This window comes from Mobula birostris, chromosome 18 (assembly GCF_030028105.1).
Source record: "Mobula birostris isolate sMobBir1 chromosome 18, sMobBir1.hap1, whole genome shotgun sequence".
Taxonomy (NCBI): Eukaryota; Metazoa; Chordata; class Chondrichthyes; order Myliobatiformes; family Myliobatidae; genus Mobula; species Mobula birostris.
In genome coordinates, this window is record NC_092387.1 from 56,062,293 (window position 1) to 56,078,306 (window position 16,014).

The following is a 16,014-nucleotide window of genomic DNA, read 5'->3' on the forward strand; positions in this document are numbered from 1 at the left end:
AGGGGAGCCTGGTTTTTGTGATGTGCTGAGCTGTGTCCACAACTCTCTGCAGCTTCCTGCAGTCACGCGAGAAGCTGCTGCTAGTATAACTAAATACTCACGGTATTTTGTTAAGTGACACTGGCAAAGTGTGACACAAGACACTGGCACATCTAGTAGAGCCACTGTCTTGCAATTCCAGTGATCCAGTTTCGATCCTGACCTTTGTGCTTTCTCTGTGGTGTTTGCATGTTCTCCCTGTGGCCGTGCGGGTTTCCGCCATGTGCTGCAGTTTCCTCCTGGTCCCTGAAGACATGGGGGTTGGTAGGTTAACTCAGTGGTCCCCAACCACTGGTACCGGGCCGCGAGGAAACGATACGAGTCAGCCGCACCTTTCCTCGTTCCCTGTCACGCACTGTTGAACTTGAACATAGGGTTGTCAACTGTCCCGTATTGCCAGTACATCCCGTATATTGGGTTAAATTGGTTTGTCCCATACGGGACCGCCCTTGTTCCATATTTCCCCTGCTAAGGTAGCGCATACCTATGAAACCTTTCGTGCCGAAATGGTGTAAAGCGAAGAAGCAATTACCATTAATTTATATGGGAAAAATTTTTGAGCGTTCCCAGAACCAAAAAATAACCTACCAAATCATTCCAAATAACACATAAAACCTAAAATAACACTAACATATAGTAAAATCAGGAATGATATGATAAATACACAGCCTATATAAAGTGGAAATAATGTATGTACAGTGTAGTCGGGAAGATAAAGTCAAAACCGATTTGTGGAAAAAAATCGGCATGTACGCGCATGCGCACACATGGTCATGGTAGTCTTTCTCGGGGTAAACATTGTCCCATATTTGACTGCTACTTTTGTTCCTTATTTGGGAGTGAGAAAGTTGGCAACCCTAACTGTAAAAGACATGGTGAGTTTAACCCTACTTGAACACCACCCCCAGTCGGCAAGAATATTGTTAATATTAAACCGGTCCGTGGTGCAAAAAGGTTGGGGACCCCTGGCTGCTGGAGTGTACGTGACATCACATTTCTTTCCCCCCCATTCTGATGATTGAACTCAACCTCCTTGACCGTGTCTGCATGCTTTTATACATTGAGTTGCTGCCCCATGATGGTCTGATTAGATATTTGCATTAACGAGCAGGTGTACAGGTGTACTTAATAAAGTGACCACTGAGTATATTATCCTCAGTTCAAACCCAGTCACTGAGGCTTCAGCAATGCTTCCAGTCCAGTCTCCCCACTCCAGTACTGAGGGAGTATCGCACTGCTGCTGAAGACAAATCTTGCCGAATCAGGATTGGTGACAGGTCTTGGCCTGAAACATCGACTGTTTAAGCCTCTTGATAGATGTTGCCTGAGTTCCTCAAGCAGACCTGCAAGTTGCTCCTCTGTGAAAACACAATGTTGATTGGGAATTTATTTATTGCAACTGAATTCTGTTACAATTATAAATAGTAGCTCTTTCAATAAAATTAATTTCAGTGGCAGAGCCTCGAAATGGAGTAGACATCAGGTGGCTATTGGTTTCTGCAGCTTGGAAGCTGTATTAGTCAGATGCAAGTGAGTTACAAGTTTGTTATAATCCAAAATAACTTCTCCTATGTTAGTTCACCGTAGGTCTATGTTGTAACCTTATAATTAAGACAATTGATTCATTGCAAATATTTTGGTTGCCTAGTGACTGGATTTTGTGCTTGATGACCAAATCTGGGTGGGATCCAATTGTGTGATAAATTACCTTCAGTCTTTCCAACAAGAATTTACAGAAAATTAACAGGTGATCAGATTTGAGGTGTTTATGGTGATTAAAGGATTTGGTAGGCAGTTGGTGAGAAACCCTGACTGAAAGGTAAGGTGGAGGCCTGGGTGGAGTTAAGACAGGGGAACCATTTCTCTAACCCAGAGGCAGGTTATTCAGACTTAACGTCAGTAGAAATCTGGACACTTACCCTGACTCCTGCTGGGGTTGGAAGTGCAAATTGCAAAATGGAATGAAATTGGTAAACACAGGAGATTCTGCTGGTTTTGGATACCCCTGCGGAAGGGTCTCGGCCTGAAACATCGACGGTTCATTTCTCTCCATAAATGCTGCTTAACCTGTTGAGTTTCTTCAGCATTTTGTGTGTGTTGCTTGAGAATGAGATTTGGGTTTGTGGAGTTGAGATGCAGATGTTGGTTTATTTATTCATGGAATAGGCCCTTCTGACCCTTTGAGCTGTGATGCCCAGCAACCCTTGACTTAATCTGCGCCTAATCACGGGACAATTTACAATGACCAATTAACCAGTCTTTGGACTGTGGGAGGAAACCCATGCAGACACAGGGAGAATGTACAAACTCCTTACAGGCAGGGGTGGGAATTGAACCTGGGTCGCCTGTACTGTAAAGCATCATGCTAACCGCTATGCTCTCTTGGCTGGGTGGTTTACATCTGTTGTTTTGTTGCTAAATATTGGGTTGCAACACTTGGTAGTAATACAACAGCCTCTTCCAATTCATTTTAACACCTTTCTGATGTGGAGAAGCAACCCCAAATGCTTCAAACAACAAGATTGCTGAGCTCCGTAAACAGATACTGAGCAAATGGGAGAACACTTGACTGAAGGGAGAGGTTTTATGGAGAATTTTAAATATGAGGAAAGACAATTAGAGAGGTTTGAGGGTGTGTTTGGGTGTTCCGAAGCGTAAGGCCTTGGCAAGTGAAGGCATTGCCACTGTTGGGAACCAAGAGAATTTTGGGGCCAAATTGAGGAAGTGGCCTTCCAAGCTTTGGTAACAGTATATGCTGTCACACTTTGGGGAAGGTGGCACAGTCCCAGCGTAGAGTAACACAGCGTGGGTGCAGGCCCTTTGGCCCAACTTTTCCATGCCAACCAAGATGCCAATCTAAGGTAGCCAGATTTCCCCGTGTTTGGCCCATACCTCCGATTATAAGGTCGCATTGATATCAATTGTAATTTATTTTATTTTATTTCGAGATACAGCATGGTAACAGGCCCTTCCAGCCAATGAGCTCATGCCGCCCAATTACACCCATGTGACCAATTAACCTACTAACCCATATGTCTTAGGAATGTGGGAAAAGCCATTCTATCACAGGGAGAATGTACAAACTCCCTACAGACAGTGGCGACTGAACCCAGGTTGCAGACACCGTAACCCTCCTTACGCTATACGCTATCCAATATGCGACCGTGCTTCTCCCCCGTGCCCCACCCACCCACCCCACTTCTTTCGCCTGGTACTGAATTGTGTTTAATTTTTGCTGCCTTGTTTTGACAGCCCGGCTTGTTGACGGGAGAAGGATTAAATCTGGTTCTGGCTGGAAACTCTCAGCTCCACCATCAGGGAATGAAGCTGGAGGCTGTGATGGAGCATTTGCAGAGACAGCAACAGGCTCGGCTGGAGATGGAGGGAAGGGAGAGGAAGGACCGAGGGCTCCGGGAAGCTCACATTTTCTACACTCAGCAGTTTGCTGCCCAGCAGGCCGTGCTGGCCCCTTCCTCCCGGTCGTCCCCGGCAACCCTGGGCAGCAGAACCTTGGCCGCCGGGCCCAGCCTCCCGCGGGTGACCGATAAGAACAGCATGGATTCTGATCCCGAAGACGACGCCTTTGAGGGCGAGGACCCGGGCAGTGATCTGGAGGATGAGGGGATGGCACAAGGAGGCCATGAGGATGAGGATGATGAAGAAGAGGAGGAGGAGGATGAGGAGGAGGAGGAATATCTCAGGAAACAGGCAGCCTCAGCTGTGCTGCCTCAAAGGCTACCCCCTGCCCACCGCCCGTCTGTTAGTGGACAATCCCAGCAACCAGGAAGCACTCAGTCAATTTCGCCAAGTCAAGCACATTCAAAGTCACCCCCTGGCCACCATGAGTGGGGTTACGAAGAACAGTTCAAACAGGTAATTCACTTCCCTTATAACTTGACCATAAAGCCACCAAAATTAAATGCTCACACGCCTGAATTACGATGTGGTAATCTTTGTTGAATCCCTGCAACGTGAACTGGAAGGGGTTGGGGAAATCTCTATTGGAGTCAGCTCGCTCAGCTGGCATGCAAGGCACAGAACATGTTCCCAATCTGTACTAGGATGAATGGTGTTTAGTCTCATTCCTCAGCCACATTTGGACATCAGATCTGTGATGGTTTGCGGTTTAATTTAACATTGAAAGCATTCTTTTCTGGGATTCAGAAGGCTGTCTGGGGAATGTATGTAGAAAGCAGAACATATGGTTTGCTGTACAATAGTATTGGCTTTATAATCCCATTTCTGCCGTATCATTTTATTCTATCAGTGTACTGATGCATCACTTCCACAGCTGTTTATGCAATTTTTAATATGTTTACTCTTCTGCCGATGTGGATGTCACTGACAAGGGCACCATTGGTTGTCATTTGTGAGGTGGTGTGAGGAACCTTCTTGAACCCCAGTCTTCTGGTGTTGGGGAAGCTAGTTATGAAATAACCGAGTATCTCACTTCTCCATTTCAGAGGTTAGTTATAGTGCTGCAGTCCGGAGTGGTATAGTGATCAGACTGATAAAAGACTGTAGATACTATTGAATAAAAACACTTTTTTGGTCTGTTGGATTGACGACAACGACATTAAGTGTGATCTGTGAAAATTGTAAACAGTGAAGTAAAAATAGTATCAAGTGTCAAGTTGGTCTTTCTGAATGACTTCTATTTTGACTCTCTGAAAACTTCGGGGCAATTGATTTTTTTTTCATTTGTAAAACTGGGAAAATCATTCAGCATTGGAGGTTGAAATTAGTTGGCAGAACCTTGCCTCAAGGAAACAAAATCTTCCAATGATGTATGAGAATGTGGATGTTGCTGTGTGTGTGAGCTATCCTGTTAACCCCTGTACTAGTTACTTGCTCCCATGTTGCCCAGATGGTAGACTACTCCTCTTCATTGGTGGGTTTTAGAGAAAGGGTGATACTGAGGCAGGGCTACAGCACCCTCACCTCTGCTTACGAGCTTCTAATTAGATTTGGATAAGCAAGCTAGCAAAGATGGGAATCTGAAAGATACAAATTTGCTCTATATTTGTTGCAACTTATAGTGATTTTCATGTCTTGAACTGTACTGCTATCACAAAACAACAGATTTCACTGCTTGTGAGTGAGAATAAACTTGATTCTGGTTCTGCAGATGCTGAAATCCAGAGTAACATACAGCAAATGCTGGAGGAACTCAACGTGTTAGGCCCCATCTGTGGAGGGGAATAAACACAGATTAGTTTAGTTTTATTTGTCACATCAAAACATAGATATTCCTTATTTTGGGTCAAAGACGAATGAGGTACCAATATGTGCTAGGGGCTGCAAGTGTCGCTATGCTTTTGGCACCGACAGAGAATGCCCACAGCTTACTAATCCTAGCCCTTGCATCTTTGGAATGTGGGAGGGAACTGGAGCAGTTCGGGAAAACCCATGCAGTCACAGGAAGAGCGTACAAACTCCTTACAGACAGCAGAGGGAATTGCGCCACAATCTTGTAGCTGGGGCTAACCATCACTCTAGTGTGCCACCCCAGGGTCTTAATGAGGGGTGTCAGAGTAAAACGTTGACTGTTAGATAGCACAGGTATCCTGCATAGATGCTGCCTGACTTGCTGACTTCCTCCAGTAATCTGATTCTTCTGATTCATTGGATTAGAAACGGGAACACAGTAGGGAGATAATAAAGCACCAGTTCCTTCAACTCCACCTTGGCATTCCATACAATCACAGTTGATCTGTCTGAGGCTTCGACTCTCCCTCTCCCTGTTCCCCAGAGCCCTCAGTTGCCCAGTCTTTCAGTAGTTTATCTGCCTCCTCTTTAATCACTTTCACTGATCCTGCTTCCACAACACATAAGAACAGCTTAAAAGACAGTTGGACAGGTACGTGCGTAAGAAAGGTCGAGAAGGATGTGGGCCAAATATGTCCAACTCTGACCCTATGACCAACTGGAGGTAGATAAATTCCAGAAGTTCATCGCTCCCTGTGAGAAGATCCAGAGGTGCATCACCTTCTGCAGGATGGGAGGCCATTTATCACATCAGGTTATGCTAGCCCACTGGAAGAGCCCCACAATTGAATTCTCTACTGGACACTGTTCTGTAGCCCTGCAGATTTTTTGGCTTTTTCCACGAATACATCTGATTTTTATTTTGAATATTGAGCCTGCTCTTCCACTTGTATCCCCCACCTGATCTGATTAACTTGTTCAGAAAGACAATATTTCTCTTCATCTTCACCCTTTATTCTTAAGATGGGGAGGGGTGCAAGAAGGAATTAATTTTGACTCTGTCTGCTCTGGTTACTGATGCCATGTACCACTTGTTTGTCAAAGACCCAAGTTCGTATCTAATATACCTGCAATCCTTCCAGGAGACACATTAAGTGTATTAGCTTGAAGTTTGACTTTTGTCGTAAGCATTTTAGCACTCTCAGCAAATCTCCTACAATTATGTAGTGACTATGAGTTTGAAAGGTGACTTCAAATTAAAAGGGTGGTGGTCATTAAAATATTGAGTTCATTGACATCTTTCTTACAGGGGAAAATAAACTTGACAACCTCAGTCCAGCTGAGTTCTTCTTTTGTGCTTCTGTCATAGTATTACAGCACAATGGGAGGCTATTCAACCCATTGTTTATGCTGGCTCCCAGCTGGGCAAACTCATCAATCTTATTTTCCTGACCCATTCCTTCCCACATGCCCATCAATTCCCCCACCCAATTCTCCTGCTGCCCAGGACGTTAAAGGACCAGCACGTCTTTGGAACCGTAGCGTAGAAGGAACATGCAAACTCCACACAGACAGCGCCGGAGGCTGCACCACTGATACTGCTGTGTAACTCCACTTCCCAAGCAGTGGGATTTGATTCAAAATGGCCATCAGAAGCAACTCAGCAATCAGGGATCAGATATAAATACTCTTTCCTCCACAACGAGCCCATTCGTACCCAGGAAAAGAATGGGAGACCTGGAATATGGGATCCTTTCAAAGCATGTTGGAAAGTCTTGGTGTATGTTGCCTTCACCTGGACCACACTTCTAAGTGAGTGCGGCCTTGTTGGAAAGGTTATCCAGAGGATGGGATCCTAAACTAAAGCCTGATTTGCTCTATTAGTGAGTGTGGTAGGTGGTTTTAAAGGGAAAGTAATCTGATTTTTATCTTTCAGTCAAAGCCACTTGTGGCATTGTTTATTGAGGAGTCTTTGGGTGCACAGTGTCGAGCCTTCATCTCATGGCAATCCTTTTAACAATCACTTGATTCCACAAAGCGCGTAAAGAAACCCATCTCATTGCACTCAGTTCAGGTTGCCTCAGTACAGCAAGGATGGGGATCTTTGGAGAGGGAGCAGGAGAGGTTTACCAGGATGCTGTCTGGTTTGGAGGGTATGTGCTATAAAGAGGCGTTGAACAGTACTGAGTTTTCTCTGGAGCGCTGGAGGGTGAGGAGGGATCTCACAGAAGTAAGAGGCGTGGATAGTGAATACAACTGCTATCTTTTTTCCCTAACGTCAAAATGTTTAATACTAGAAGTGAGAGGAGGTAAGCTCAAAGGAGATGCGCAGGGCTAGTCACAGAGTGTGTGGAAAGTCCTGCTGGGGTGCTGGTAGAGGCAGATGCATTAGGGATGTTTATGAGACTCTTGGGTACATGGATGAAAGCAAAATGGAGGGCCATGTAGCAGGGAAGACTTGGGTTAAAAGATCGGCACAACATCATGGGCCGAAGGGCCTGTACTCTGCTGTTCTATGCTTTATGCTCTATCTCTTCCCTGATCTTTGGCTTCAATCATTCTCACACCCCATTCTCCCCAAGGTCCACTGTACAAATTCCAAACTTTCTCTGTCTCCCCAGCTCCTGGATTCCACACTTGCTTGTTCCCTGGGATTTTGCCTCAGTTCAAACACGAGAAAATCTGCTGATGCTGGATATCCAAAGCATTGCTCACAAAGTTCTGGAGGAAATCAGCTGGCCAGGCAGCATCAATGGAAAAGAGTAACCTGTTGACGTTTCGAACAGGTTTCAATCCTGTTTACTCTTTTCCATTTTGCCTCAGTTGGTATTTCTGGATGGGATGGGGGTAGTGGGACTGAAACCATTGCTGCTGCCGACATTCATTTCCTTTTTAGTTCATGCTCCAGTGCATGCTAGAATTTGTAGTCCAACTTTAATCTTGCATCAAGAATCCTTCAGGCAAGTACAAGTTAGAAACATCTCCTCCTTCCATTTCTTCAGGGCCCTTTGTTATTGGAAGTCAGTGTGTTGCTTGTTTAAAAGAAGAATCCACATTTGGAATAACAAACACAAAATTCTGAAGATGCCCAGCAGGTCAGACAGCATTTATAGAAAGGAATAAAAAGGCAACATGTTAGGTCGAGACTCTTCCATCAGGACTGGAGAGGAAGAGGGAAGAAGCCAGAATAAGAAGGTGGGAAGAGGGGAAGAGGGGAAGGAGTACAAACTAGAAGGTGATAGGTGAAGCAACACACATCAGAGTTGCTGGTGAACACAGCAGGCCAGGCAGCATCTCTAGGAAGAGGTACAGTCGATGTTTTGGGCCGAGACCCTTCATCAGGACTAACTGAAAGAAGAGGTAGTAAGAGATTTGAAAGGGGGAGGGCTAGGGGGATATTCAAAATGATAGGAGAAGACAGGAGGGGGAGGGATGGAGCCAAGAGCTGGACAATTGATTGGCAAAAGGGATATGAGAAGATCATAGGACGGGAGGCCTAGGGAGAAAGAAAGGGGGAGGGGGGAAGCCCAGAGGATGGGCAAGGAGTATAGTGAGAGAGACAGAGGTATAAAAAGTGATGAGGCAAAGATCGAGTGGATAGCCAGAGTCCTTTTCCCAGGGTGGAAATGTCTTTTAGCAGGGGTTATATTTTAAAGGTGATTGGAGGAAAGTATAGGGGGGTTGTCAGAGGTATGTTTTTACAGGGTGTTATGAGTAACACCCTGCCAGGGTGTTTAGAGGAATTTAAGAAACTCTCAGGTAAGATGATAGAAAACTAGTTTGGCAGGGGGATGGGAACCAGAGTGATAAGGTTGAGGATGGAGCAGTTGGTATTCAAGTCGATGTAATGTGTAAAATGACAAATGATTGGGCAAAATTACAGTCAGTGGGATGAGGTGAAAGATAACATAGGGGAAAAACCAAAAAGGGTGATGAATACAGGACTGAAGGTACTTAAATGCACGCCTTTTACAGTGTAAGGTCGATGATCTTGTAGTTCGGGTAGAGATTGGCAGGTATGCATCACTGAGACATGCCTGAGAAAAGATCATATTTGGGACCTTGATATCTAAAGATGCGCGTTGTATCAAAAGGACAGGCAGGTAGGCAGAGGGGTGATGTGGCTCTGTTAATACAAAATGAAATCAAATACTTTGGAAAATGTGACAGAGGATCAGAAGATATGGAATCCTTGTGGGTAGAGTTAAGAAACTGCTGGGGTAAAGAGACCCTGGTGGGAGTTATATATAGACCCCCAAACAATAACCAGGATGTGTGATATAAATTTCAACGAGAAATAGAATAAGGGCAATGTTACGATAGTCATGGGGGATTTCAGTCTGCACATAGATTTGAAAAATTATGTTGCTGCTGGATCCCAAAAGAGGTGGTATGTAGAATGCCTACTAGAGCAGCTTGTGGTTTAGCGAATTGGGGAAAGACAGTTTTGGATTAGGTGTTGTATAATGAACTAGATTTGATTAGGGAGTTTCAGTTAAAGGACCCCTTGAGAGGCAGTGATCATAATATGATAGAATTCACCCTGAAGTTTGAGAGGGAGAAGCTAAAGTCAAATGTATCAATATTACAGTAGAGTAAAGGGAATTACAAAGACCAAAGTTAATTGGAAGGGAACGCTAGCGGGGATGTCGACAGAACAGTGAAGGCTAGAGTTTCTGGTGGCAATTCAGAAGATGCAGGATAGATACATCCCAAAGGTGAAGTAGTATTCTAAAGGGAGGGTGAGGGAACCCTGGGTGGGAAGGGAAGTCAAAGACAGCATAAAAGCAAAAGGGAGGGCATATATTAAAAATTAGTGGGAAGTTAGGGATTTGGAAGCTTTTTAAAAATCAACATAAGGCAACTAAAAGAACAATATGGAGAAAAAAGATTAAATATGAAAGTATGCTAGCTAAAAATATCAAAGGGGGCACTAGAAGCTTTCCTCAGATACATAAAATGTAAAAGAGGCAAGAGTGCATGTTAGATTGCTGGAAAATTGTTGGAGAGTTAGTAATCAGGGACAGGGAAATGACAGATGAACTTAAGTATTTTATGTCAGTCTGCACTGTGGAAGTATGCAGTATGCCAGAAATTCATGAGTGTTGGGGCAGAAGCAAGTGCAGTTTGCTATTACTAAGGGGAAGGTGCTTGCTTTAAAGCTGAAAAATCAGGAATTAGGTAAGTCACATGGACCACATTCCAGGGTTCCGAAAGAGGTAGCTGAGGAGATTGTGGAGGTATTAGTAATAATCTTTCCAGAATCACTATATTTTTGAATAGTTCAGGAAGTCAGGAAAATTCCACTCTTTAAGAGTGGCAAGAAAGGCCAGTTATCCTGACTTCAGTGGTTGGGAAGATGTTGGGGTCCATTATTAAGGATGAGGTTTTGGAGTACTTCAAGGCACATGATAAAGAAGGCCAGAGTCAGCATGATTTCCTTAAGAGGAAATTTTGCCTGACAAATCTGTTGGAATACTTTGAGGAAATAACAGGCAGGATAGACAAAGCATAGTCAGTAGATTTTGTTTACTTAGATTTTCGAAGAATTTGACATGGTGCTGCACATGAGGCTGCTGTACAAGATGAGAGCTCGTGGTGTTACAGGAAAGATGCCAGCTTGGATAGATGATTGGCTGATTAGCAGGAGGCAAAGGGTCTGAGTTAAGGGGGCCTATTCTGGTTGGCTGCTGGTGACAGGTGGTGTTCCGCAAGGGACGGTGTTAGAACTGCTTCTTCTCATGTTATATGTCAGGGATTTGGATGCCAGAGTAGGATGCCTTGTGGCCAGGTTTGCAGATGATACAAAGATAGGTAGAGGGACAGGTAGTATTGAGGAAGCAGGGAGTCTGCAGAAGGATTTGGACAGATTTGGAGAATGGGCAAAGAATAGGCAGAAGGAATATAGTGTAGGGAAGGGTATGGTCATGCACTATGTTTGAAGGAATAAGGGCATAGACTATTTTCTAATTGAGGAGAAAATTCAAAAATCAGAGTGCAAAGGGACTTGGGAGTCCTTGTACAGGATTTCCTACAGGTTAACTTGCAGGTTGAGTTAGTGGTAAGGAAGGCAAATGCAATGTTAGCATTCATATCGAGAATATAAGAGCAAGGATGTGATGCTGAGCCTTCATAAAGCATTGGTCAGACTGCACTTGGAGTTTTGTGAGCAGTTTGGGCCCCTTATCAAAGAAAAGATGTGCTGGCATTTGAGAGGGTCCAAAGGAGATTCAGGAGAATAATTTTGTGAATGAAAGGGTTTGAGGAGCATTTGATGGCTCTGGGCCTGTACTCATTGAGGTTGGGAGGAGGGAGAAGGAAGCTTATTGACACCAATCAAATATTGAAAGGCCTAGGCAGTGGATATGGAAACGGTGTTTCCTGTAATGGGTGAGTCTAGGACCAGAGGGCAAAGCCTCAAAATCAAGGGATATCCATTGAGAGGAGAGTTGAGAAGGAATTTCTTTAGCCAGAGGGTGATGAATCTGTGGAATTCACTGCCACGGATGGCTGTGGAGGCCAAGTCATTGAGTATATTTAAAGTAGAGGTTAGTCAAGGATCACAGGTTAAAGGGGAGAAGGCAGGAGAATGGGGTTGAGAGGGATAATGAATCAGCCATGATGAAATGGCAGAGCAGACTTGATTGGCTGAGTGGCCTAATTCTGCTCCTGTGTCTTATGGTCTAAAAATGGAGGGGTACGTAGGAGGGAAGAGTTAAGTTGGGCTTAGAGTAGATGAAAAGGTCAGCACAGCACTGGGCTGAAGGGCCTATTCTATATGTTCATTCGTTTTCAGAGTTCTCATTTATTAAACCACATTTGCCAGGCTTTAGACAAATCACTCAGTCAGTCTATATCCTGTTGCAGAATCACAACATGTTTTTCCACCTATAATTCCTCTCTTATGCTGTCATGTTAGCTTGACCTTGAGAGAGGATGTGAGATATTTTAAATGCTTGTTATATCACAAATGGACACCACTTGCATCTGTGCCAACTCCCAGGAGAGGAACTCTATTAGCCCTGTTCCTCTTCCTTATTTCCTTGAACCCCGCAACCTTTTCTCTCTTACATTTTTGACCATTAGTTCCCCTTTGATCTTTGTGCAATTCTTGTTGCCCCATTACAGGAAGGACATGGAGGCTTTGGTGAGGGTGCAGAAGAGGTTTACCAGGATGTTTCCTGGAGAAGAGGGTATGAGCTGGACAAACTTAGGCTGTTTTCTTCAGAGCTTCAGAGGCTGAGGGGGAAACCTGACAGAAGTCTGTAAAATTATGAGAGGCATAAACAGAGTTATGTAGTCAAAATCTTTTTCCCAGGGTAGAAATGTTAAGGATGAGAGGATATGCATTTAAGGTTAGAGGAGGTGATGTGTGGGGATATTTATTTTTGCACAAAGACTGATCACTGCCTAGAACAGGCTGTCCAGGATGGCGGTGGTAGAAACAGACCCAATAGTGGCATTTAAGAGGCTGTTAGACACATAAATATGGAGAGAAAGAAAATAATCAGTTTAATTCACATCATGGGCCGAAGGGCATGCTCCTGTGCCCCACTGGTCTATGTTCTAGGTTAATTCTTTTTGCCACTTGCTTTCAATAAGGAGTGAGAGCAACACCTTCTATTTCATCTGGGTAGCCTTCAACCTGAGGGCATCGATATCGATTTCTCTTTCTGGTAAATAACTCTCTTTTCTCTCTTCCCCTCCCCCCACCCCCTTCGTCTATTCCTCACTCTAACCTATTGCTCCTTCTCACCTGCCTATCACTTTCCCCTGGGTCCCTTCCTCCCTCCCTTTCTCCTATTGTCCACTCTCCTCTCCTAGCAGATTCTTGCTGGTCTCCTCTCCTCTCCTATCAGATCCTTTGACTTTATCCACCCACCTGGCTTCCAGCTAGCCCCCTTCCCCGCCCCTAACTTTTTTTATTCTGGCATCTTCCTCCTCCTTTCTCAGTGCTGATGAAGGGTCTTGGCCCGAAACATCGACTGTTTACTCTTTTCCATAGACGCTGCCCGACCCGCTGAGTTCCTCCAGTGTTTTGTGTGTGTTACTCTGGATTTCCTGCACCTGCAGCCCTTTCGTGTTTGTGATTTACTGTCGTTTGTTAACCCGTCACTGGGAAGGGGGGAGGAAACCAGAGTGGGGTGGAATCCAAGGTGCGAATTTTCAGACTGGACACAGGCAGCACCCAAGGTCAGGATTGAACCTTGGGGCTGTGAGATGGCAGTGCTGAAAGCTATGGCATCATCCCATCCCTAAGTCACTGTGTGAACTTGGAGAAGGTCGAGAACTCAGAATTTCCAGTTTCAGTTGCCACAGGATTAGCTACGCTGAGGGATAATTGCGAAGAGTTTTTACAGTGCTAAATGGGTTAAGCATCTTTGACAGGGTGGGTGGGAGAGGTGAGTGGGAGGGGGAAGACGAAGCGAGTGTTGAGAGATAGGAACAAGTATTTTTCTTGACAGAGTGGAGAGGCTATTAGTGTAACTGTACCACAAACCAGAGCTAGTAATCGCTGCCATCTGTTAGCATGGAAATTGAAACTGTGATGGTTGGCAAGAAGCCAAATGGTGCTTTCAAAGAACAGCGAGCCGAGGAGAGCCTCTGGCACAACTGCTATGTTTTGGATGAGTATCAAAAGATTAATAGCTGCATCGTGCCAGCAGTACTTGGCCTGTCAAAAGCGAGCGTCTTTGACTGAACTGTGCAAATACGAAGGTGCTTTAGTGTTGCTGAGCTCGTAATTTAATTAGCCGGCATCTGTCAGCGAGGGCTTTTCCGAGGCAACAGGTTCCCTGTCGAAGAGCGCCACGCTTCAGGTTGAAGGAAGGCAGGCTCGCCTCTCTCCCAGGCCTGGCTCTCGCCCAACGCACCTTGCCGCAGCACCTCTTGGATTAGAGAGAGATCGGAAGGGTGGCGACCAGCATTTGTGCAGCAAGATCCCACGGACTGCGGTGAGGTTAGACCGCTAGTTTCATTTTTGGTGCCGTCTGAGGGATTAAATGTTGGCCCAATGCCAGGGAAAACTCCACTGCTGTTCTCCGTGGGATTTTCTTTATATCTGGGAGAGCAGATGGGGTCACATTTAATATCTCATCTGAAAATAGGAAACTTTTCCCTGTGGGAGAGGTTATTTATAATTAGAAGGCATGTTTTATGGATTTGAAGGTTATAGGGAATACAAGGACGAACATTTTCACCCAGGATGTTAGAAACTGGAATTCACTGCCCGAGTGTGTGGTGAAGGTAGAGACTCTCACAACATTTAGTCATTTTGACGAATTCTTGAATGACCAAAGTATGGAAAGCTACAGACCACAAGCTATGTGGATGGACATTTGATGGCCAGCAGCGATGTGTTGGTCAAAAGACCTTTTTCTGTGTTCTGTGACTCCGTGAGATGGTGCTGCTGTCTTTCCAGAACTCCCATGGCGCTGTAGCAGCAATGCTGGGCCAGGCCTTTTACTCCTCTCTCCAGAGTGAGACTCGAACCCAGAACTTCTGATAGGAGATAAGAGTGTCAAAGGTGGAACAACAGGTGATCACTCCCCATTATCATTAGCCTGCCACTGTACACGCAAGGTACTTCTTCCTTTGCTTAAGTTGCCCCCCTTGGTCCACCATGTTGGGTGCAGTTTAGTTTCAAACTGGCAGTAACACTTCATGTAAACTAACTGTCCATGGACTGTAAAAATGATTGATGACACCTGTTGACCTAAGACCTCCAGGTCAAATCAGGTCATCTCTCTAGGTATTGCATTTTTGGAGTGAACATTTTTTTAAAATCTTTACTTTAACCCTTGATAAATACACCCCCCCCCCAATATTCTTGCATCAAGTTTGTTGATGTCACAACAGTGGTTGGCCTTATCAAGAATGATGATGAGATGGAGAGGAAGTAGAGTGGCTGGTGGATTGGTGTGAGAAGAACAACCTATGCCTGAACATAGGAGAAGGCAAAGGAAGTCATTGTGGATTTCAGGAAGGTGCAGACAAACCATCCCCCCTCTGTGATCACATAGCTCCTCCGTAGAGTGAATTAAATGCCCCAAGTTCCTGGGAGTTCATATCACGGATGACCTCACCTGAATCCTTAGTATCACCTCCCTGAACAAGAAGGCACAGCAGTTTCTCCACATCCTAAGAAGTTTGAGGCAAGCAAGGCTCCCCCCCCCCCCCCCCCACAATCTTAACTGCGTTTTACAGGAGCACCATTGAGAATGTCCTGACAAGTTGCATCTTCATCTGGTATGGGAGCAGTCAAGCATCAGGCCAGAAGTCCCTACAAAGGACTGTGAGAACGGCTGAGAGGATCATAGTTTTCCTACCATCCATCAGGGACATTTATCAGGTGTGCTGTGTACACAGGGCCTTTAGTATTATGAAGGATCCCACCCATCCATCCAGTATTCTTTTTGACTTTCTACCATCAGGCAGGAGACTATGATGCATAAAAGCAAGACTGGTCAGGATGAGAAACAGTTTCTTCCCCCTGGCCATTAAGCTTCTGAACTCCCAACCACATCGTATTCGAAGCATCACTGGTTAATCTGTTCCATACCTTACAATATTTAATTTATGCACGTTAATTTGTTATTTATGTGTGATTCATCTGTAGGTTTTATCCTTACCTTCATAAGTTATTGTGTGTTATGTATACTACTGTGCTTTACACCCTGGTTCGAAGAAATGCTGTCTCTATATATTAGGTGTTTATATACGTTATATACATGTATGTAGTTAAATGACAATAAACTTCACTTGACT

At 44.7% G+C, this 16,014-nt stretch overlaps 1 protein-coding gene across 2 annotated transcripts in view; it reads left to right on the plus strand.

Annotated features, from left to right (window-relative positions):
• Nucleotides 1–16,014, plus strand: part of LOC140211854 (AT-rich interactive domain-containing protein 3B-like) — a 250,075-nt gene that overhangs the window by 5,845 nt on the left and 228,216 nt on the right. For both annotated transcript variants that reach the window (XM_072282029.1, XM_072282030.1), the window contains exon 2: nt 3,292–3,912. In XM_072282029.1, the coding sequence (XP_072138130.1) occupies nt 3,292–3,912 (621 nt within the window). The remainder of the gene's footprint in view (nt 1–3,291; nt 3,913–16,014) is intronic.